This window comes from Littorina saxatilis, linkage group LG15, assembly GCF_037325665.1.
Source record: "Littorina saxatilis isolate snail1 linkage group LG15, US_GU_Lsax_2.0, whole genome shotgun sequence".
NCBI classification, from domain to species: Eukaryota; Metazoa; Mollusca; class Gastropoda; order Littorinimorpha; family Littorinidae; genus Littorina; species Littorina saxatilis.
The window spans coordinates 21,979,934-22,004,623 of NC_090259.1; the positions used below are offsets into that span (position 1 = coordinate 21,979,934).

The window sequence follows — 24,690 nt, forward strand, 5'->3', positions numbered from 1 at the left end:
CTTTTCTGAAGTGCCGTAACGGAGTTTCGATTATTCAAACATCAAATTAACATTTTTGTTTTCATTCTATTGTTTTTATTATCTGGAAGGAAGTTGAATAGCAGAGGATGTGGCTGATTGCTAATCTGTTGAACCCGATAGTCCCTGAGAGCGGTGTTTTTCGTTTGGCACTTTACAAGATTGTCTGTTGATGACGTTTCTTTTCTTTTTCTCTGATGATCATTTCTGAAGCCTGATTATTTACGATTATTCCCCCCTCTGCTTCTTTCTCTCTGTAAACTGGAAAGGGTGTTTATTTTTCGGTAAACGCCCAGCAACCAAACAAATAGCCTCCCAGCAACCGACCTGATTGCTCATGGGTTGAGAAGCTACACATTGTGGGTACTACTTTTAGCGACTGAAAAGTTCCGAATGCTCAAATGTACGAAATATACATCTCTAGAGCAGACAACACAAACATACCGCATTTAAACGTATAACTACAGACTTGAACAACCGAAATCCAATATAAAATCCATGAGTTTAGCTGTTTTCTGAATCGAAATCTAACTTGTACACCGGAACCATCGACACGAAGCTCTCAAGGCAAGTAACTCGCATACTTTGTTGACAGTCTTGACCCCCGGACATCATTTCCATAACATTTGTGACCCTCCACCACGGAATGAGTCGCATGTCACCTTTGCATGATTTTCATTTTTATACATTTTCCTTGAGAGTTTTTTATGCTCTATATCCAGTGGTGAAAACCGGTTTAGAATAGAGCGAAAACTGTTTGAGTTATAAGCCTGTGACTAAGGTGACCCTCACACTGTTACCAGACACTCCCCGGACTTATATCAAGCCTAGCGCAGAACCGCGCGAGGTGACATGCGACTCATTTCGTGGTGGAGGGTCACATTTCAAGGTAGTCTAGCCATTCTGCGACGTGATGCGTCAGATATTGTGAGAAGGGTCTGTCTGATCAAACTACAGTCGTGATTAATTAGAAAAAAACACAGTAACACCAAGTTTCAAAGACTTTCGGGCCACGCCCTTCTTCAGTGAAAAATAATTAATTAATTTCTTAATTAATTAATTAATTAATCTAATTAATTAATTTCTAATTAATCAAACTACAGTCGTGCGCAATCCAGAGCAAGTGAAAAATAGCGACTATCCACAAACGGAACATGTCGCTCCCAACCCATGTACTTTCTTAAAATACACTAGTGTCAAACCCCGAATTTGTTGGTATCCTCGATTTGGAATGATTGCAGTCTACATCTGTTTAGGATGTCTGTATTTAAAGGTTTGTTTTCTCTCCTGTGTGTTTGGCAGGCAGTTCATCTGGAAGGTGGAGAGAGATGAAGGTGTGTGGATCTGTCAGGTCAGCGTCGCCATCATCAGTATGTGTGAGAACATCCTCGTCCAGTACCTCAGCTATAAGGTGACTGCAACTTAAGGGATGAATGTTTTGTTCCTCTGTCCGTGTCTCTTTGTCGTTCTGACTGTGTGTCTGTTTTGTGTGTGTGTATGTGTGTGTGTGTGTGTGTGTGTGTGTGTGTGTGTGTGTGTGTGTGTGTGTGTCTGTCTGTCTGTCTGTCTGTCTGTCTGTCTGTCTACATGTGCGTATACAAATGCGTCATACATTTACTGGATGTTTGTGTATGCCTGGTAGAGGGGACGGGTTAATGTATACACCTACATAAGTATCGCAAAAACACAAGTAATTTATCGCATTAACGACATGGGTGTAACAACATATTCGGCACGAGATACAAGTATTTCGCGGACAAATTCAATAAAGCGAATTTCTCTTCTGCATAAATGTAATAAAGCAGACATATCACACTTACTGAGGTATAATGGAATCAGTCAGTTGGAGACGCCCAAGGGATAATTCTGAATTACCTATCACACGCAGATCAGACAATAATATTATTGTCTAGACTTCTCATAAAAAGATATCAGGGATGGGATGACTGTTAATTTTGGTATTACCTTTTCTCCCAGGGAAACATTCTGCAGCAGATCATCAGCTTGGAATTTCTCACAGAGCTCATCACAACTGTGCCATTTCTTTTTACGGTAAGTATAAATATCGGTCTGTTAGTGTTATTGCATGCATACACACTGATCTGTGTGTGGGTGTGTGTGTGTGTGTGTCTGTGTGTGTGTGTGTGTGTGTGTGTGTGTGTGTGTCTGTCTGTCTGTCTGTCTGTCTTCCTGCCCGTCTCTCTGTCTGTCTGTCTGTATTTTGGTCAGCCCATCCGCTAGGGTCAGTGTGTATGCTCGCCAAAAAGCTAGACGGTTCTGTTTTTTGCTCGTCTTACATTATTCCATTCTGGGCAGCTTCTCTGCTAACTCCTTTTTCGATCCGCAGAAAGTTTTGATTTGTCAGATAAATATTCCAGGCTAGGAGCCTTTAAATGCAACCACATGTGTCAGAAAAGTGCATGAATGATCTTAACGGTCATGCAGTGCGGACGGCTTTGCCAGTCTTCATGAATATTTATTACAATTTGTTTTCGGGACGTTATTTCACATGCATTTAGCCTTTTGATGTGAACTCAGACATAGTATGTTATGTTGACCGCTATTGTCAGTGATTACATTGATATATTCTGTTTTACCAGGGGTGTACATTTGTGTTGACATGTTAGAGCAACGTTGTTTTTCTGCAATGAAGAAAACGGACGCTTTGCGATAATACTACCCTCGTGCTACGGCAGACTAATTTGTTTTTAGTGATGACATTATTTTTAATGATTTTATCATTATACGTTTTATTAATGACATAGTTTACTGACAAACGTTAATTTGTGTTAAGGGATGTTTCTTTTTCTGTATCACTAATTTAAACTATTGAGAAGTGGGTATTCTCTTATTTGTGTGAGTGATTTATGCCACTGGGGAATGGTTTCTCTCTTGTATGTGTCAGCAATTCAAGCCAATGAGGAATGGTTTCTCTCTTGTTTGTTTTGGCAATTGTAGCCACTAAGGAATGATTTCTTTCTTGCATGGGAATGTGTGAGCAATCTACAGAGGGATGGGTTCTCTCTTGTTTGTGTGAGCGATTCAAGCATTTGAGGAATTATGTCTTCCTTGTTTGTGTCAGAAAATTCCAACCACCGAGGAATGGTTTCTCTCTTGCTTGTGTCGGCTATCCAAGCAACTGAAGAATGATTTCTTTCTGGTTCACGTTAGTTTTTCCAACCACCGGGGAATGGTTTCTATCCTGTTTGTGTCGGCTATCCAAGCCACTGAGGAATAATTTCTTTCTGGTTCACGTTAGTTTTTCCAACCATCGAGGAATGGTTTCTCTCTTGCTTGTGTCGGCTATCCAAGCCACTGAGGAATGATTTCTTTCTGGTTCACATTAGTTTTTCCAACCACCGAGGAATGGTTTCTCTCTTGTGTAGGCTATCCAAGCCACTGAGGAATGATTTCTTTCTGGTTCACATTAGTTTTTCCAACCAAGTTGTGAAACAACGTGGGGGCGAGTTTGCAAATGTACTGATGCAAAGAATTGTTAATCCTTTTTGGGTTGATGTTTTTAAACATTATAAAAAAGTGTGTAACAAATGTATTCCATCTTCTTTTCATGACTTTGTATCTGAATGTCTTTTTTATAATATCAATATATGCAGAGACAAGAAGGTGTTGTTTCTTAGAAGCTGGGCACATTGTGGTATTGTTTCTGTTGGTCACTTGCTGAAGGAAGATGGATTTTTGACCTATGATGAATTTAGCAGAAAATACCCAAATGTGACTGTTAATTTTTTGTTATATCAAGGAATAGTACGGGCTGTTAAGAAGTATCAATGTAAGCTAGAAATTGACTTTTGTGATAACTTTGTGGTAAGTGACCCATGTGTCTGGCAGTGCTTGGCCAGTGGTGGTTCTAAACATGTCTATGGATATTTGATTAAGAATACTGATCCTCTGAAATGTATTGAAAAGTGGACAGCTGCACTGAACTGTAATGTAGATGTCAATAAGGTTTTTCTAAAAATTAAAAGAACAACTGAGGACGTACGTCTCAGATGGTTTCAGTATAGACTGATATATAGAATTATACCCACCCAGCGTTTTTTGCATCTGAGAAAAATTGTTGAATCTCCTATTTGTACTTTCTGCGGACAGCAGGAGGAAACGCTAGAACATCTTTTTTGGGACTGTATAAAAACACAGGCCTTTTGGAATGATTTCCTTCAGTGGATGCGAGACAATTTTGTACATTGTACTAATGTTAGACTGTATAAGCAACTTATTATCTGTGGCTACCAAACAAACTGTGTGACGGACAAAACCTTTGATTTGTTCCTTCTAATCGCAAAATACCACATTTATACATCTAAAATACGTACGACCGGCCCCCATTTTCAGGTTCTTGTTTTAACTCTAAAACAAAGATTTTTGGCAGAGAAGCACAATGCATTGGTTAACAATGAGTTAACTTCTTTCAACAGAAACTGGAGTCTGTACAGGCATGCGATGGAATGATTTTATGTTTTTTTTATTTATTTTTTTTTGTTTGTTTTAGCCTGGTCACCGCTCGCTATCCTCTTCCTCTTCTTTCCCTGATCCTTATTCTCTTCTGTCACTCTTCTTTCTTCCTCTCTCTTTTCCCTCTATCCTTTTTGTACTGTCTGTTTATATGTGTGTGTGTAAGTGATATGGTTGAGATGGCCTCAACTGGATATTTGCTATTTTCGTTACCCTATGTAGACTGTTTTTGATCTGTCTTATGTTATATTGTCTGGAAAAGAAAAAAGAATAATAAAAAAAATTTAAAAAAAATAAAAAAAAAACTCAAAAAAAAAAAAAACTCAAAAAAAAAAAAGGTTTTCCAACCACCGAGGAATGGTTTTCTCTCTTGTTTGTATCAGCTATTTAAGTCGATTATGAATGTGTTTTTTTTTCGTTTTGGTATCAGCTATTCATGTTACCGAGGAAGGGTTTCTCTCTTGTTTGTATCAGTTGTAAAAGCTACCAAGTTTTCTTTCCGCTTTTCCAGCCACAGGCTTCTCTCTTGTTTGTTTCAGGGGTTTCAAACCGGCCACTGATTTACGGGTTCTTTCTTCTTTGTTGCAGGTTTTCAAGCCATAGAGGAAATGATTACTTTTTTGTTTGTTTCAGGTTTTCAAACAACTCAGTAATAGCTTCTCTCTTATTTGTATTAGCGGTTCAAGCCATTTAGTAATATTGTCTGTTGTCATTGTTGCAGCTTTTCAAGCCACTGAGGAACATGTTTATCCCTGTGTTTCTCAACTGCTGGCTAGCCAAACTTGCCATGGAAAATATGTTTGTAAGTTATTTGTACAATTCTATCATGTTCATGGATCTTATTCCTAGTAGAAAGTAGGAGTCATAGTACAGACAGACACAGATAAATATATACACGGACACACGCACGCACACACTCACACAGGCGTAATATTATATAAAAAAAAAAAACAAGAAAGATAGGTTGCTGGAACGTTTGTTATTGACAAAACAATACATTCACACATATTTCGACCCAACGGTCTTTTAAGTGAACAGACAAACAAATATTCACACAAAACTTATCTTAATAGTTCTATCAGTTTGCGTCCACTCGTCAGGAAGCCGAGCGAATGAATGATTGTTTGATTAAATGAATGACGTAGAAAGGGAATGACGTAGAAAGGAAATGACAACATACCTTTCTTGTTTTTTGATTCTGAATTTTGGAACGTTGGCAGTCTCTTTGTTTTTGGATTTGTAATATTATATTGTTCTCCCCATCTCCTGCCTGTAACGCCATTGTCCCGTTGGGGCGGGGGGGGGGGGGGGATTTGGAACGACAATTCTAGTTAAAGACTCACACGCGAATTGTTATCTTGTCCTCCCTGTTTACAGTCTGTAGCACAATCGTACCGTTGCCAAAGCATTTGGGACGAATGTATCAGTTCTGGTTATAAGTTGGAAAAGCCTCGATTCTCTCGTTGAAAGACATACGCAAGTAACTTAATACGTTGCAGAATTTATCCGAAAGTAAATAAATCAACGGAGTGCAGAAAAACAGAAAATCCTTATCACCAGAAAGCTTTTATCCTGAACAGTATCAGCCTAAACCATGAAAGAAGATTCGATAGAATTCGTCAGAAACTGGAGAACACAAAACAAGGAATTAGAAGATAAATGCATAACGGCCAGAAATGTTGTTCTCAACAATATGAACCAAAAGACAAAATCCAAAGAATTTATATTAAACTGAAGAAATCAAAGCAAGGCCTCAGGAGGTATATTCGTAGCAACCAGAAAGCTTATGTTGTCCTCAGCAACACCAGCCAAAAGACAACACCTATGGATTTGTATCTAAAACAAAAGTAATTGAAGCGAGGTCTCAGGAGATATATTATATTCAAAACCAGCCGAAACTTTAGTCCTCGACAAAATCAGCCCAAAACGCTGACAGACATGGGGAACAACGCGTACAGTCAAAACAATCAGACAAGTGATTATATTGCCCCAAAGCAAATTTGATAGCGGACGACTTGAATGTCACTTGGAAATACCGTGTGCGTTGGGAGTGTCATGACTAGTGACGGTTATATGCGAACTGCCCAGACAGCCATCAAAAAAGTCATTATACCCTGAGCTGTGTATTGCGTGGACAGCTTACATTTTGGATAATATATATGTGTGCAGACTCTGTCTCTCTCACTCTCTCTCTGTCTCTCTCTCTGTCTCTCTCTCTGTCTCTCTCTCTCTCTCTCTCTCTCTCTCTCTCTCTCTCTCTCTCTGACGTAGCAGTGTGAGTGTTTAAACGGTCGATTCAGTGCAGTGTGTGTGTGTGTGTGTGTATGTGTGTGTGTGTGTGTGTATGTGTGTGTGTGTGTGTGTGTGTGTGTATGTGTGTGTGTGTGTGTGTGTGTGTGTGTGTGTGTGTGTGTGTTCGTGCCTGCGTGCCTGCGTTCGTTTTTGTTTATGTTTCATTATGTAAAACAAAATGAAGGTACATTTTCTTGTTGGAGGTTCGAGTACGAAAGGCGAATTGTGGGTATGCACCATATTATGTCACTAGTGATTTTATACTTGTTTATTTCTTTGATCACAATCATGCACACATTCTACTATTTTAATACAGGGATGCATTCGACGTGGGGAGGTCAGTAAGAAAGACGAAAGGAAACTTTACAAGTGCATTGTTGAACAATGTCTTTCTTTCATCGTTGTCGTTGGGTTTGCATGCGCTGGTACATGCTTTCATGCATGTGGGTTATGATTGGACGATCGATCGATTGATTCAATTGGTTGGTTTGTGGGCTGGTTAGTTAATTGATTGATTGATTGATTGATTGATTGGTTCATTGATTGATTGGTTGGTTGATTGATTGATTCGTTATATAGCTGGTGTGTTGCTTTATTTGTTTGTTGATTGATTGGTTGATTGATTGATTGGTTGGTTGGTTGATTGATTGATTGGTTGATTGATTGATTGATTGATTGATTGTCTTACTGATGAACAGAACGATCTCCATCGAGTGATGCAGAAGTCTCAGTCAGCCCTGGCTCAACAACTCATGGTTTTGATCGCTACACTGCTGTGCCTTGTTTTTATTGGGTGAGTATGGTGCAGGCAAAAAATATGCAAACCCAACAACAACAAAAACAGAACCAAATCCAGCCATAATTATCGTTAGTTCAGCGACTGCTACTCTGCTGTTTTGTTTTGGGTAACGCTCGCTTGTAACAGAAACCCTTTAAAAAAAATGCAACAAACTAAACAACAGTATATCGTTGGTTGTCCCCACTCAAAACTTGCATGCTTGACATATGCCTTGTAGCAATGGGTTAACGGCATAATCACTATCAAAAAACTCTTTGATCTGGTGTTGGCTTTCGCGGTGATTAGCCTAGTTTGACATGGCGATCTTTTTTTTCTGGAGTATTTCAATAGTTGTTCTGTATTTTGCCGATCAAGTAAATGAGAACTTACTCATGATACAGGCAACAAAGAACAACAAGAACAACAACAACAGTACTTATAACCAACTTCAATGCAAATGTTGTAAATACGCCTTTGCTCAAGCCAATGGTCTTGAAGTTAAACTTGTGCCGCTGTCAGTAGAATTATACGCCGCAATTTCTGGAACATTCTTGGACGTTTCAATTAAGGGCAATACGGACTGCTTCTAATTTCCAGAATCCTATTTTCTAATTATTAAAAATACACATTTCTTAATTGGACCTTAGTTTTTACCTTGTCGCGCGTGTTGCGGTATTTATCTGACTTCCAATACATATAATATATAATATATAATATGTTGTAAATATGCCTTCGTTGCATCCAAGAACATTGAACTTTTGTTACCTCACTTTCTGGAGAAATCGGTGACTTGTCCTTCAAGAACAGTTAGGACTGATTCTGATTTCTAGAATTGTACGACCTAACTATTGATTGCTGAAAAGAGTAGAGACTGGGTGGCCGAGTGGTAACGCGCACTTGCGCTCGGAAGCAAGAGGTTGCGAGTTCGACCCTGGGTCAGGGCGTTAGCAATTTCCTCCCCCCTTTCCTAACCTAGGTGGTGGATTCAAGTGCTAGTCTTTCGGATGAGACGAAAAACCGAGGTCCCTTCGTTGTACACTACATTGGGGTGTGCACGTTAAAGATCCCACGATTGACAAAAGGGTCTTTCCTGGCAAAATTGTATAGGCATAGATAAAAAAAATGTCCACCAAAATACCCGTGTGACTTGGAATAATAGGCCGTGAAAAGTAGGATATGCGCCGAAATGGCTGCGATCTGCTGGTCGATGTGAATGCGTGATGTATTGTGTAAAACATTCCATCTCACACGGCATAAATAGATCCCTGCGCCTTGAGTCCGAGTCTGGAGATACGCGCGCGATATAAGACTTCATATAATAAACTGATTTCGATCGTTGACCGGTTCTTTAGAGTGTCAGTCGAGTTGAAGGTTGTTCCCAATACCTTCATTTCCTTGCATCTGGTGTGATCACCCCTTCGTTTAAGTGTCATCGCATGGAGTATAATCACGCCCGTGATGCGGACAAAGTCTTGAACTTCCATTGCATGATGAAGTTATTCGCCCACGATTCTGATCAAGTCTCGAACTTCCATTGCATGATGAAGTTATTCGCCCACGATTCTGATCAAGTCTTGAACTTCCATTGCATGATGAAGTTATTCGCCCACGATTCTGATCAAGTCTTGAACTTCCATTGCATGATGAAGTTATTCGCCCACGATTCTGATCAAGTCTTGAACTTCCATTGCATGATGAAGTTATTCGCCCACGATTCTGATCAAGTCTTGAACTTCCATTGCATGATGAAGTTATTCGCCCACGATTCTGATCAAGTCATGAATGCTGCAATTAGTGGCAGTTATAGGGCCGCTTCAATTTGCGATACTTACTTTAGGTTGACTGACCTCAATCATAATGTATTTATAATTAACGCTAGACACGCGAGAGTATGTCGATGGTTATGTACGTGAGTGTGTGGGGGTGGATGTGTGTGGACGTTGATATGTGTGTGCAGAGGTGCGTGATTTGTTTTATGTGATTGTGATTCTTGTGTAAGGACTGTGTTGTTACGTGCTGTATTATTTGTGTATACGAGCCAAAAGACAATTTTCTGTATGGTGTACACCGAAACAACACAACTTATATTGAATTGAAATGAATTGAATTGGATTGAATTGAATTGAATTGAATTGAATTGAATTGCATTGCATTGCATTGCATTGCATTGCATTGCATTGCATTGAATTGAATTGAATTGCACTCCCTGGTTTGAAAAAGGCTGAACTGATGATACTAGTGAAGAACAGAGTTTATGTGGCAGCTGTTTCCTGTGTTACGCATGCGTGTGAACAGCAACTGTCTCATAGGTTGGTCAGTGTCTGGTAATGATGAGTAATGTTCCTTTGGTTTTTCGTTCTGTTTTGCATTTATTGCTGGCTGGATTACTTACTGTTCTTTACCTGGCTCTGCCCCTGTCCGTTTCTGCATTTCTCTCTTTCTCTCCTCAATCCTTGTTTCGTCTGGTTTTTTCCTCGCGCTGTTCCTCAACGTTACGCCCTTCTCCATCAAACGTGTATAATTCGGGATATGTGGGCTACTTTGAAGGAGGTTAACCGTGATGCACATTTGTAAATCCTGTGATACATGGTTCACATGAACCTAATTCCATACTTATATCTGTTTTTTTCAGTGCCTGTGGCGTGGAGCATTTGCAAAGAGGCAGCAGCGAGAGGCCGATAAGCATATTCGAGTCCTTCTGGTTGGTGATCGTGACCTTCTCCACAGTAGGATATGGAGATATATACCCCGATATCTGGCCCAGTCAGGTCTTCATGATCGTCATGATCCTGGTTACCATTATCACTCTGCCGACACAGGTAAGAGGCTGCATACACTACAATATTACAATACAATACAATACAATACAACGATACAATACAATACAATACAATACAATACAATACAATACAATACAACGATACAATACAATACAATACAATACGATACGATACGATGCGACACAACGCAACGCAACGCAACGCAACGCAACACAATACAATACAATACAATACAATACAATGCAATACAGTGCAATACAATATAATATAATAATAATTAATTATAATAGAACACAACTAATACAATACAATGCAATTAATACAATGCAATGTATTACTGCAGTACACTATAATTATTACAATACAACTAATACAATACAATACAATGCAATATGATAATACAATACAATACAATCTACAATACAATACAATGCAATGCAAGAATACTCTATTATCTAAAAATGAGAAATTTAATTTGGCTGACAATGAACACATAACATAATTAAAACTCTTCAAATTACCAGTTAACCGTTACGATATTTTCATGGGGAAATATATGCTACAGGGTGTATCGTGTTAAAGCGTCCTGCTTCCTTCTATGGTTATGGCAAGGCTACACCGTGATGATAGTTCCTTGAAACCCTGTTTTTACAAAACATTGCGGGGCGAGGGGAGGGGGGGGGGACGGGGGGAGGGGTGGGTTAAATAGTGTTTGATTAGGTCAATTTTGCTTGTTTGCAAATGTTGAGGCCACATTTTGGCGACTACATTTTCCAGTCAATTGTATGTAAATTGTGGTCACACAATGTTTGACCCGGTCAGAACTAAGGAATTGCGATTCCGCTTGAAAGCTTACAAAATGTAATTTCTTCATAGATTTGTTATTCAAACTTTTGCCTGAAAGTGAAATTGCAGTAACAGACTCAATAAAAGGGTCGTACCGTATTCTTTATTATTATTTTTCTGAATTATAAAAATAGACATGTAGGGCTTACCTAAGAGGATATTCGTTGCAAGCAAATGATGGTGACCTTCCTTCGGCATGCTTCGTCGAGACAGGTACAGGTCAGCACATTTTCAGAACTTCTTTGTGCATTGTTAAGTTCGACCTCAGACGAAAATGAGTCCATAAACATGTCAGTTTAAGTTCGGTTCCACCTTTATTTTGTGGTCCTGAACGCCATTAGCAAAACAATAAATTGTCCTCAACGCGTTTCATCTTTGTAACTCTGCTGAGATCGACAGACGAAAACGGATGGAGAAACCGGACGAATGGGAAAGAAATTGATGGATGCCAAAAAATCGTGCTGATTTTTGCCACGTTTTATCTCCATCTGTCTTACTCGTGTTACTGGGAAGCATTCCGGCGTTGGACAAATGACAGTTTAACATTGTTTGCGTCTGTTGGGGGGGGGGGGGGGAGTAAGGTGTGTGTGTGTGTATGTGTGGAGGGGAGAAAGGTGTGTGTCTTTTTTGTTTGTGTGTGTGTGTGTGTGTGTGTCTGTGTCTGTGTCTGTGTCAGTGTGTATGTGTGTGTGTGTGTGTGTGTGTGTGTGTGTGTGTTCGCGCTTGTGCCTACGCGACCAGATCTCAGTTGCAGGATGATTTGTTGTCTGACAGACGGATTTAGGTTTGTGGGGGAGAATATGAGCTTTTAGACGTAGTGTCGATCTCCTTTTTGGAGACAGAGATGTATCTGCCTTTCGCCTTTGTCCTCATTTCACCATTTTCTGAAATCAATCAGAAGAATGTGTGATTTTGCATTTACACCAGGGACAAACGAAAGTGCTGACGGGAAATTGAATCATGGGATGGTGTCGTTGCGAAACTGAGTGTTGATTTTGTTCGTGCCGCTCGTGCAAAGACAATGCTTTGAGGTCGTTGTGCCCTAACACCAAGGACTGATGGGAACGAAGAACTTGAGCGAGCTTCCTTTCTTTGCGCAGATGAATAAATTGTCCACTGACAAAGCCATTTTGAAAAAACCTTAAAATTGCTTTTTTTTGTGTGCGGGTTCCACATTGTCTGATAGGCAGATTGTTACTGGTGCATACACACAACAAAAAAAGTCGCGTAAGGCGAAAATACAACATTTAGTCAAGTAGCTGTCGAACTCACAGAATGAAACGGAACGCAATGCAATTTTTCAGCAAGACCGTATACTCGTAGCATCGTCAGTCCACCGCTCATGGCAAAGGCAGTGAAATTGACAAGAAGAGCGGTTTAGTAGTTGCGCTGAGAAGGTTAGCACGCTTTTCTGTACCTCTCTTCGTTTTAACTTCCTGAGCGTGTTTTTAATCCAAACATATCATATCTATATGGTTTTGGAATCAGGAACCGACAAGGAATAAGATGAAAGTGTTTTTAAATTGATTTCGACAATTTAATTTTGATAATAATTTTTATATTTTTAATTTTCAGAGCTTGTTTTTAATCTAAATATAACATATTTATATGTTTTTGGAATCAGAAAATGATGGAGAATAAGATGATCGTAAATTTGAATCGTTTTATAAAAAAAAATTTTTTTTTACAATTTTCCGATTTTTAATGACCAAAGTCATTAATTAATTTTTAAGCCACCAAGCTGAAATGCAATACCGAAGTCCGGGCTTCGTCGAAGACTACTTGACGAAAATTTCAACCAATTTGGTTGAAAAATGAGAGCGTGACAGTGCCGCCTCAACTTTCACGAAAAGCCGGATATGACGTCATCAAAGACATTTATCAAAAAAATGAAAAAAACGTTCGGGGATTTCATACCCAGGAACTCTCATGTCAAATTTCATAAAGATCGGTCCAGTAGTTTAGTCTGAATCGCTCTACACACACGCACGCACGCACACACACACACACGCACATACACCACGACCCTCGTCTCGATTCCCCCCTCTACGTTAAAACATTTAGTCAAAACTTGACTAAATGTAAAAAGAGAAAATATACTAAAAATAAGAGAAAGACAATGAAAAAAAAAATAACAAAGATAAATCGAGATGAGAAGTGAAAGAAAGAGGGCAAGCAGTAAAGCAATTCAGCACAGCAGGGCCGGACCAAGTCCGTTTGAGGGGGGGGGGGGGGGGGGTTCCAACTGAAGGCAGGGGTCCAAAGTCCACATTTTGTTTCTCTCTGAGAGGTACATTGGATGGCCAGGGGGGAGGGGGGGGGTCCGGAACCCCAGGAACCCCCCCCCCCCCCCCCAGATCCGGCCCTGCACAGTGCAAGCAAACCGTGCAAAACCCCTTATGAATAATTGAAGGACAAAAAAAACAAGTCGCGTAAGGCGAAAATACAATATTTAGTCAAGTAGCTGTCGAACTCACAGAATGAAACTGAACGCAATGCCATTTTTCAGCAAGACCGTATACTCGTAGCATCGTCAGTCCACCGCTCATGGCAAAGGCAGTGATATTGACAAGAAGAGCGGGGTAGTAGTTGCGCTAAGAAGGATAGCACGCTTTTCTGTACCTCTCTTTGTTTTAACTTTCTGAGCGTGTTCTTAATCCAAACATATCATATCTATATGTTTTTGGAATCAGGAACCGACAAGGAATAAGATGAAAGTGTTTTTAAATTGATTTGGACAATTTAATTTTGATAATATTTTTTATATATTTAATTTTCAGAGCTTGTTTTTAATCCGAATATAACATATTTATATGTTTTTGGAATCAGCAAATGATGGAGAATAAGATAAACGTAAATTTGGATCGTTTTATACATTTTTATTTTTTTTTACAATTTTCCGATTTTTAATGACCAAAGTCATTAATTAATTTTTAAGCCACCAAGCTGAAATGCAATACCGAAGTCCGGGCTTCGTCGAAGATTACTTGACCAAAATTTCAACCAATTTGGTTGAAAAATGAGGGCGTGACAGTGCCGCCTCAACTTTCACGAAAAGCCGGATATGACGTCATCAAAGACATTTATCAAAAAAATGAAGAAAACGTTCGGGGATTTCATACCCAGGAACTCTCATGTCAAATTTCATAAAGATCGGTCCAGTAGTTTAGTCTGAATCGCTCTACACACACACACACACGCACACACACACGCACACACACACGCACATACACCACGACCCTCGTTTCGATTCCCCCTCGATGTTAAAATATTTAGTCAAAACTTGACTAAATATAAAAAGATTCAGGAAGTTTACCCTCATGGTCAAAGGAAATGGCATAATGAAGTGTGATCTTTTGATAAAAGAGGCAAAGCAAGGAGGACACGAACAACTAACAAACCCGCAAAGAGATTGCATCAAGATCAAACTTTCCCTATCGATCATTATAGTTAGGCCACACACAAAAAAAATAGTCTGTTTACGGTAACATAAGCAACAAAAACAATAGGGTCGGTAGGTCGGTATTTTTAAATTTTTTCTCAAAAAAACACATATTTTTCAGTTATTTTGCCAAAAAACAAAGACTTTTTTCTTTCCCAAATGCCAACAAAAAATCTAGGGTCGCGCGAAAAAATAGGGTCGGTCGGGATACCGTAAGCAGACTATTTTTATTTTTTTGCCTTATCTGCAGAAGTTTAGGACATCACGATCTTGTGGGATTTGCCTTTTCAGTGTGATTGAGTAATGCTGTTTTGGAGAAAAAATATTATTATCAAGGACATAGTATTTCGACCATATTTTTCAAACAAAATAATTCTCAAGCCTGCACTGAAAAAAGGCAGACGTGCAGGTAGACAGACACTCAAACACACGCGCACATACACACACAGACGCACGCACGCACACACGCACACACGCATTCACGCAAGCACTCACATGCTCTCACACAGGCACACACACACACACACACACGCACGCACACGCACGCACGCACACACACACTCTAGCACATACATACACACACACACACACACAAACACACAAACACACACACACACTCTTGCACACACACACACACACACACATGTTGCACATACATACACACACACACAAGCACACACACATACACACACACACACACACACACACACACACACACACACACACAGCTTAATGTCGAAAAGGGAAAATAATGGAATACAACTGTCAGTTGAAATATGGTTTCGCTTCGGGGAAACAAATCCAGCCAAAGTCATAACAGGATCGATAGTGGTCGTTGAGAGAGAAGAGGACTAAGTCCAAGCCGGGGTTTAGGGGAAGAAAGCTTGTGCGAGTTTAGGTCATCATGTTCTTTCTGTCAGAGGCAAAGGCTGGTTCTCGAGAGTTTATTCCTCAGAAATTTTCGGAAGTATTTCCTTTGATTTTGAGGGGCAGAGAAAGAGGGAGGGGCGGAGACGAGGACCAAGAGAGAGAGAGAGAGAGAGAGAGAGAGAGAGAGAGAGAGAGAGAGAGAGAGAGAGAGAGAGAGGGTAACTACAGAGAGAGTAAGTGAGAGAGGGAGAGAGAGAGAGAGAGAGAGAGAGAGACACAGGGAGAGAGAGAGAAAGAGGGTAACTGTGTGTGTGTGTGTGTGTGTGTTTGTGTGTGTACGTGTGTGTCTATGTGCGTGTGTGTGTGTGTGTTTTGTGTATGTGTGTGTGTGTGCGTGCGTGTGTGTGTGCGCGCGCGTGCGCGTGTGTGTGTGTGTGTGTGTGTGTGTGTGCGTGTGTGTTTGTATGCGCGCGCGCGCGCGCGCGCGTGTGTGTGTGTGTGTGTGTGTGTGTGTGTGTGTGAGTGAGTGTTTCTTTGCACAGCTTACTCGCTTGAATGCATTTAACTGTTGTTCACTTGATAGTTGCCATCCATACCCAGCTCTTTCTTTCAAATCAAACTTGGACCTACTCCAGATATAACCCCTTGGAAGGGACATCACATGCTGAAAGAAACGCAAAACATTCGAGTTTCATTCAGTGTGACGACACAAATCATATGTAACTAAATTTTGATATTAGCAGGGCTCCCCATAGCGCGCGTCCCTGCATCCTATACGCACTAGAAGCCGAAAACATGTACCAGAAATATATGGAGGGGGTTCCTGGACGCACTAGATTTTAAAAGAGCTGGTCGTAGGACTCACTAAATTACCTTTATTTAGCGTACCGTAGATACCATTTTTAGACTGCAAACGACGATTCGCAGTACACTATACGTGACCACAATGTTTTATGTAAGTACACTGGGATTTTTTGGCTTTTGGACCCTTGGGACCCTCTAAAATACTGCAGTGGGGGTCCATGAACCCTCTAAAATTTAAAAGTGGGGGTCCCGGGACGCACCAAGAGGGGCGTCCGTGGGGAGCCCTGTATTAGCCACACTTGATCATGCCTGTATCTCTGACATTTCAAGCCACTTTTTGAATGTAATGTGTGCAGTTTGAGCAGCTAGCTCTGACGTGGCTGGAGCGCCAGAAGCTTGGAGGAACATACAGCAGCCATCGCGCGCAGACCGAGAAACACGTGGTGGTGGCGACCACCACACTGCAGGCGGACACCGTCATGGACTTTCTCCACGAGTTCTACGCTCATCCCCTGCTTCAGGTATTTTTGAGTCACTTGAGAAAAAGTGACTCTATGTAATCGGTCAGTGTTAGTCTGTCCGGCCGGCCGTCCGGCCGGCCGGCCGGCCGTCCGTAGACACCACCTTAACGTTGGACTTTTCTCGGAAACTATCAAAGCGATCGGGCTCATATTTTGTTTAGTCGTGACCTCCAATGACCTCTACACTTTAACGATGGTTTCGTTGACCTTTGACCTTTTTCAAGGTCACAGGTCAGCGTCAAAGGAAAAATTAGACATTTTATATCTTTTCTCGGAAACTATCAAAGCGATCGGGCTCATATTTTGTTTAGTCGTGACCTCCAATGACCTCTACACTTTAACGATGGTTTCGTTGACCTTTGACCTTTTTCAAGGTCACAGGTCAGCGTCAAAGGAAAAATTAGACATTTTATATCTTTGACAAAGTTCATCGGATGTGATTGAAACTTTGTAGGATTATTCTTTACATCAAAGTATTTACATCTGTAGCCTTTTACGAACGTTATCAGAAAAACAAGGGAGATAACTAGCCTTTTCTGTTCGGCAACACACAACTTAACGTTGGGCTTTTCTCGGAAACTATAAAAGTGACCGGGCTCAAATTTTATGTGAACGTGACTCATTGTGTTGTGAATAGCAATTTCTTCCTGTCCATCTGATGCCTCATATAATATTCAGAACTGCGAAAGTGACTCGATCGAGCGTTTGCTCTTCTTGTTCTTTCTTAAAGGCACGCTCCTTCTCGTGAAGACAGTTCAGCCAATCATCTCAGATCTGGCCAGTGTTTTATTTTTTTATTTTTTTATTTTTATTTTTTTTACATGGGATAAGACCATTCTTCCACTTCTACGCCCATCCTATAGCATTGTCTCCAAACGAAAGTGATAAGAGTTGTCCGTCCCTGCCATAGCCCGCGGCGCTGTCGACGGGTAGTTCCGGTTGTTTTGTTTACGTCCAAAATGGCTGAACGAGAGAAGAAGGTAAGTGGTGGAGGGAAACATTACTGTGTCTGCTGTTCAAACTACGTGGGTAAAGAAGTTGAAGGGTGGATTGTCATGCGGTTTCATCATTGTTTTGCAAACACAAACCGGAACTACCTGCCGTTCCAGGGGCGCAACTCTGTCCAACTATCGCGTTAGTTACGAGACAGTGCTCTTATAGTAATAATAATAATAATAATAACGGGTATTTATATAGCGCCTTATCCGAAGTTCAAAGCGCGTATGCCGTGTGAGATGGGATTTTTTTACACAATATATATCACGCATTCACATCGGCCAGTAGATCAACAGCCTATAGGCGCTGCATCCACCTTTCACGGCCTATTATTCCAAGTCACACGGGTATTTTGGTGGACATTTTTATCTACGCCTATACAATTTTGCCAGGAAATACCCTTTTGTCAATCGTGGGATCTTTAACGTGCATACCCCAATGTTTTAGACAATGCTCTCCAGGTTCTGTTGTTTTTCTTCTTCATCTCTGTACTTTATTATCCCAATACTGGGAAATTCGGGTCGCTTCCTTTCAGTGGAAAGCTAGCAGCAACAAGAGTCGCACTACCCAGGTGCGTGTTTAGGTGTAATCGGCCACCTGCACTTCTGACTGAATGGCCGAGGTCTTTTACGTGCCACTGTGTTGACGCGGGGGTGGGACATGGATACCGTCTCTGAGTCTGCACATAAAGTTGACCCGTGCCCGTCCCGGCCGGGATTCGAACCCGTAACCCTAGGATCATAAGTCCAGTGCTCTACCAACTGAGCTTCCCGGCCCCCGATAACTTAACCTTTGACTTTGTTTAAGGCTCGCAGCGTCTGGAGAAAATAGTTCGGCCCATCATCTCACATCTGGCCAGGCTTTAAAAAAAAATTTAAAAAAAGTTTTTAATTTGTTAACATGGGATATGATCATTCTTCCACTTGGACACACACCAACAATTAACAGCCTGGGGGCTCTCTGTGCACGGTCAGACTTTTTCGTGAATTATTTTCGTAAAAGCCGCTAGTGGCCTTTTAGGATCAATTCATAAACAAGATCCCTGACTGACCTCAGGAAAACGACGTTAAACACCAAATAAAGAAAGAAAGAAAGACTGACCTCAGCAGGCAGTCAGGGTGGTGATTGTTGGTAAGTGACCAAGTAGACGGATGGTCTGATCGCATGTAAAAGCCTGGTGAGCCCAACTGTTTTCACGAGAAGGAGAGTGCCTTCAATGTCAAGTTGATACACTTTTAGTCATAGATCAAGTCACACGTACCACACACACAAAACGATTCGGTTGAAATCCCTAAAGCCAAATCAGTCAAGCCGAAAGGAAAGCTTCTTTGTCTTTAAGTTGGGAGATTGTAATGTCCATGCAGGAACACCACTATAAGCTCCTAGCTTGTTGCTGTTACCTGTGAATTTTGTATACATGTCATGATTGTAACTTTTGTTAAAATAAACTTATGTTTAAACCTAGTTGGGAGATTGTGTTTGTGATGGACACACAAACGCACGCGTGCAGACTTCAAACCCTTCCCACTCCCTGACCCAGTGTCAACATTTCATTTATATAGCTGTATACTTGCAGAACCGACCCTCAAAGAATACAGCATTCTTGTTTCTTCTTCTTCATCGTTCATGGGCTTAGACTCCCACGTTCACTCATGTTTTGTTTTTTAGCACGAGTGGATTATTACGTGTATGACCGTTTTTACCCCGCCATTCAGGCAGCAAACGCCGATTTCGGGGGAGGCATGCTGGGTATTTTCGTGTTTCTATAACCCACCGAACTCTGACATGGATTACAGGATCTTTTCCGTGCGCACTTGGACTTGTGCTTGCGTGTACACACGAAGGGGATTAAGTCACTAGCAGGTCTGCACATAAGTTGACCTGGGAGATCGGAAAAATCTCCACTCTTAACCCACCAGGCGGCAGCGACCGGGATTTGAACTCACGACCTCCCGATTAGGAGGCCGACGTCTTACCACCACGCCACTGCGCCCGTCGCATTCTTGTTTGAAACCTGCCACAGAGTTTCCTCACAAGACCGAACAGCAATACGCATATTTCCTTTGATAATGAATGTTAAAATCTGGGGTTTTATAAAGCACACAGCTTCGAGTGATAACAAAGACAATTCATCTTTCCCGTATCACATCAGAAGACTTAATTAAGGCTGTCGGCTCAGGGAAATGAATGGCACTGTCGCGTCATCAAAGCTGGAAAGATCCACGGACATAAAACATCAATGCCAACCTAGATTCATTAAGAAGGCTTTATGGTTAAATATAGTGTCGCACACATGCGCACACGCACCCTCTCCCCCCCCCCACACACACGTACGCGCGCTCTCTCTCTCTGTCTCTCTGTCTCTGTCTCTGTCTCTGTCTCTCTGTCTCTGTCTCTCTCTCTCTCTCTGTGTCCCTGCTTATGAGACCGCTTGCCTGTCTCGTCATTGGAGAGTGGTGTTGGGCAAAATGTGTACCTTTAAGAACAGTGTGACTCCTATCTTGCTGTCGTCGTCGTCGTCGTCGTCGTTGTTCTTGTTATTGTTGTTGTTGGGATGCTGGTGGTGTTGCTGTCACTTTTGTTGTCGGGGATGGTTTTGCGTAATGGTGGAGGGTGTACGTGTTTGATCATACATATGTTTTAATGTGTTAGTGTATAATTGTGTGAGATTTTGTGTGTGCGCGCGCGCGTGTGTACGTACGTGAGTTCGTACGCGCGTGCGTGCGTGCGTGTGTACCTGTGTGTCTGTGCCTTGAAGACTAGTCGATATGTACCAGTCGTCCTGTAGGACAATCAAAATTACACTGCTCACATCAATATGTTGACCATTCTCTGGGTTGCAGGATTTCTTCGTGGTGATGCTGTCGCCGTGCGAATTGGACAGCACGATGAAGATGCTGCTACAGGTACCGCTGTGGGCTCAGCGGGTCATCTACGTGCAGGGGTCTGCGCTCAAAGACGCCGATCTGGCGCGATGCAGGTGAGACTCATACATTTTTAGTGGTCTTAATTAAAAATAAAAGAAGGAGGCCACTGTACAAAAACTCTTTCGTGTGTTTTCTTTTTTAATGGTCTGGGCAAACATTTCTCACATTTTGACAGTCTTAAAAGATTAGGGCCACTAGATACATTTTTTAAGTCTTTTACGGGTATTTTACCTTGGCTGCCACGTTAATGTTTCGCTTTGTCCTTCGAAGTTTTTGCTGCATAATTATATCTCTGGCAAAAGTCCGTGAGGACCTCATTACTAAGCGCGTGCATCATTAGCAAGTCCTTCGGAGAATTGTATCCGCAGAAAATCTCTGTTTCTTCCGACCTTTCATGTTAATCACGGTCTCTTGGCAATTATAAGGGATTTTCTGAAGATTATTCTTCTCTCTGTATATCTTTCTCTATCTCTTTGTTTCTATCCGTCTCTTTCACTATCCGTGTCTTTCGCGCTCCAGATAATGTCTTTTGGTGTTTACTCGCTCTTGGGGGTTTTCCTTATTGTTTTAAGAGATCAATACACCTGCTCGCAGTGGAAGGTTTTCCCGCGTGTGATTTAATTGTGTGGCGTCTCTTTGTCTATTAAAGGCACAGTGCAGCTCACAGCCTTCGTTTTGCGTTTTTGTTGCAGCTGAGTACATTTACAGTTCAAAAATCCTCCTATGGTAGTAAAACAAACCCAAAACTACCCAACGACGACATCTGTGAAGCTCGACAGTTTCTTGTTCACGCGAGTGCATAAATTAACCTAGTTATTACGTGTTGTTTGGAAGGAGTTCGATTCAACTGAGTGATTCCGGCCTCCATTTTGTTTTACACAAACTCATGATGACGTCTGACATAGTTTGCTAGTGACGTGTCTTTTTGTGCATGATGTGGGGATCTACCTGATCTAAATTTAGATCCAAAAATAGGTCAAGACCAGCCGGGTCCGAGTACGAAATTAATTCGTAAAACAATCGCAGTTCTTGACTCTTTGGGTGCAAGTCAATGAAACTTGGTAGTTCTTCTAACGGATAGCTGCCTGAGGTATGACTAAAAGCCCCAGGGGCTCCGTGCACCTGGATTTGACAAGTTCAGTACCTTTAAGAATACTAACACTGTTTTGAAAGTTTCCTTGATCTACCTTATAGACATTTGAAACACGTTGCAGTAGTTGTCTTTCGTTTGTTGAAAACCTGTACATGGTATGTTGCTGTCAGTGAGGATTTGTATGCTGAAGAACAACAGACTGAGATAGATAGAGAGAGAGAGAGAGAGAGAGAGAGAGAGAGAGAGAGAGAGAGAGGTGGATGGATGGATGGATGGATGTTTATTGTACTAATCAATGGATTGATTTTGACAAGGGAGAGAGAGAGTGAGAGAGAGAGATGGATTGATGTATGGATGGATGTTTATTGTACTAATCAATGGATTGATTTTGACAAGAGAGAGAGAGAGAGAGTGTTTTGTGTGTGGAGTAAATTCGTCCAGTGAAAATTTTATTTAAAAACTGCATAAACATATTCATGGAAATAGGTAACTGGAGTTGTGTGGAACAAGACAAATACGGTTTTAAGGACGATGTCATACATGGGAATAGAATCATTAAAGCCGACAATGGCAGACGAATCACAAAAGAAATAATCGGCGGAGTAGTTAAAAGGTGGATGCGGTGGGGGAGAGAAAATGGGAGGCAGGGATCCTTAGAAGAAAAAACAAGTCGCGTAAGGCGAAAATACAACATTTAGTCAAGCCCAGTCGAACTCACAGAATGAAACTGAACGCATTGCATTTTTTCCGCAAGACCGTTCACTCGTAGCATCGTCTGTCCACCGCTCGTGGCAAAGGCAGTGAAATTAACAATCCAGAAAAGCGCGGTAGCGGTTGCGCCGAGGAGGATAGCACGCTTTTCTATATCTCTATTCTTTTTAACTCTCTGAACGTGTTTTTAATCCAAACATATCATATCTATATGTTTTTGGAATCAGGAACGGACAAGGAATAAGATGAAATTGTTATTAAATCGATTTCGGAAATTTTATTTTAATCATAATTTTTATATTTTATATTTTTAGAGCTTGTTTTTAATCCGAATATAACATATTTATATGTTTTGGGAATCAGAAAATGATGAAGAATACGATAAACGTCATTTTGGATCGTTTTATCAAAAACAAATTAATTACAATTTTCAGATTTTTAATGACCAAAGTCATAAATTAATTTTTAAGCCTCCAAGCTGAAATGCAATCCCAAAGTCCGGCCTTTGTCGAAGATTGCTTGGCCAAAATTTTAATCAATTTTATTGAAAAATGAGGGTGTGACAGTGCCGCCTCAACTTTTACAAAATGCCGGATATGACGTTATCAAAGACATTTATCGAAAAAAAGGAAAAAAAGTCTGGGGATACTCACACACACACACACACACACACACACCTAAAGTGTGGATGGTTACCTAAGAGGCGGCACTGGGTGCAGTGCCTTTCTAGTGCACTTGCACTACAACAGCACTGGGTGCAGTACTCGGTCCGGCATCGAAGAATTTTGCTCTAAAAAATGCACAAAATTTGACCTATTTCGTCGCCTATAGAGGACGGAAAGAATGTCATTTTGAACATTGTTATGACATTCTTTCCGTCAAAAAAGTCAATTTAACGGTGTTAAATGAAGCGACCATCCACAGAGGACGGAAAGAATGTCATTTTGAACATTGTTATGACATTCTTTCCGTCAAAAAAGTCAATTTAACGGTGTTAAATGAAGCGACCATCCACACAATTAGGTTGCCATCCAGAGTTTAGGTTGCCATCCACGTGTGGATGGTTGCCTTATGGTGATTTAGGCAACCAAACCTGTGGAAACATGGGTACACACACACACACACACACACACACACACACACACACACACACACACACACACATACACCACGACCCTCGTCTCGATTCCCCCCTCTATGTTAAAACATTTAGTCAAAACTTGACTAAATGTAAACAAATCAGTGACAATTCGAAGGCAAAACGTGTAAAAGTTGACCTAAAGCTCTTGAAAGCGGCTTGTTGCTTTGTCAGTTGTGACACTCGCTTTGCTTCAACATTGTTTCGCGAAATACTGTCCTCAGGGACACTAGCTGTTGGCGAGTTTTTAGGACGCTTTCACTGCGAAACAGTGCTAACCTTTTTGCTCACGTTCTAATTTTTGGATCGAGCCATACCATGTACCACCCTGCCAGTTCACGCTTTATTCTTCTGTTTCTTCTGCGTTCATGGGCTAAAACTCCCACGTACACTCGTGTTTTTTTGCACGATTGGGTTTTTACGTGTAGGACCGTTTTAACCCGCCATTTGGGCAGCAATACGCCTTATTCTATAATAGGAGTGATCTAAAAGCCATTGAATGATCCAAAGAACACCGCAAAAAAATGCCACACCTTCTGCTTCTAATCTTTGGGTCGATACCCACCATCCTGCCAGTTCACGCCTCAAGCCTTTCAACGCCCAATCCTTATGTTTTACACCGTATCCAGAGTGGCTGTGTTCGAGAACCATTAAAACCCGCGAACGTGTTCAAACTTTAAAATGACAAGAGCAAATTTGCTCGAGGACCATGAAAACTGACGGACGTGTTAGAACTTCAAAATGACCCTTGGCTCTCTAGGGATTGTTTTGAAAAAAGATCATTTATTTTTTGTTCGAATCTGCTGAGGAATTTTAATCAATTCTTTTGATGGGGAAAATCGTAGGCAAAGAAATTAATTATGAGCTTGGAAAAAGGCCTGAATGTTCCGAACAGGCATCCGTACAGACTTTGATTTTGTAGTTTTTTAGACGAAAAGAGATATAACAACTGTTCTATCTGTCTATTGAAATCAAAATGCTCAAGATAATTAATTATGTTC

The 24,690-nt window shown here is 41.0% G+C and overlaps 1 protein-coding gene across 1 annotated transcript in view; it reads left to right on the forward strand.

The window, feature by feature from the left end:
• LOC138947952 (potassium channel subfamily T member 2-like) overlaps positions 1–24,690 on the forward strand; it is a 99,186-nt gene that overhangs the window by 22,805 nt on the left and 51,691 nt on the right. The window contains exons 6-12 of the mRNA XM_070319476.1: positions 1,321–1,429; positions 1,996–2,070; positions 5,213–5,293; positions 7,482–7,576; positions 10,194–10,380; positions 16,660–16,824; positions 20,664–20,800. Of these exons, the coding sequence (XP_070175577.1) occupies positions 1,321–1,429; positions 1,996–2,070; positions 5,213–5,293; positions 7,482–7,576; positions 10,194–10,380; positions 16,660–16,824; positions 20,664–20,800 (849 nt within the window). The remainder of the gene's footprint in view (positions 1–1,320; positions 1,430–1,995; positions 2,071–5,212; positions 5,294–7,481; positions 7,577–10,193; positions 10,381–16,659; positions 16,825–20,663; positions 20,801–24,690) is intronic.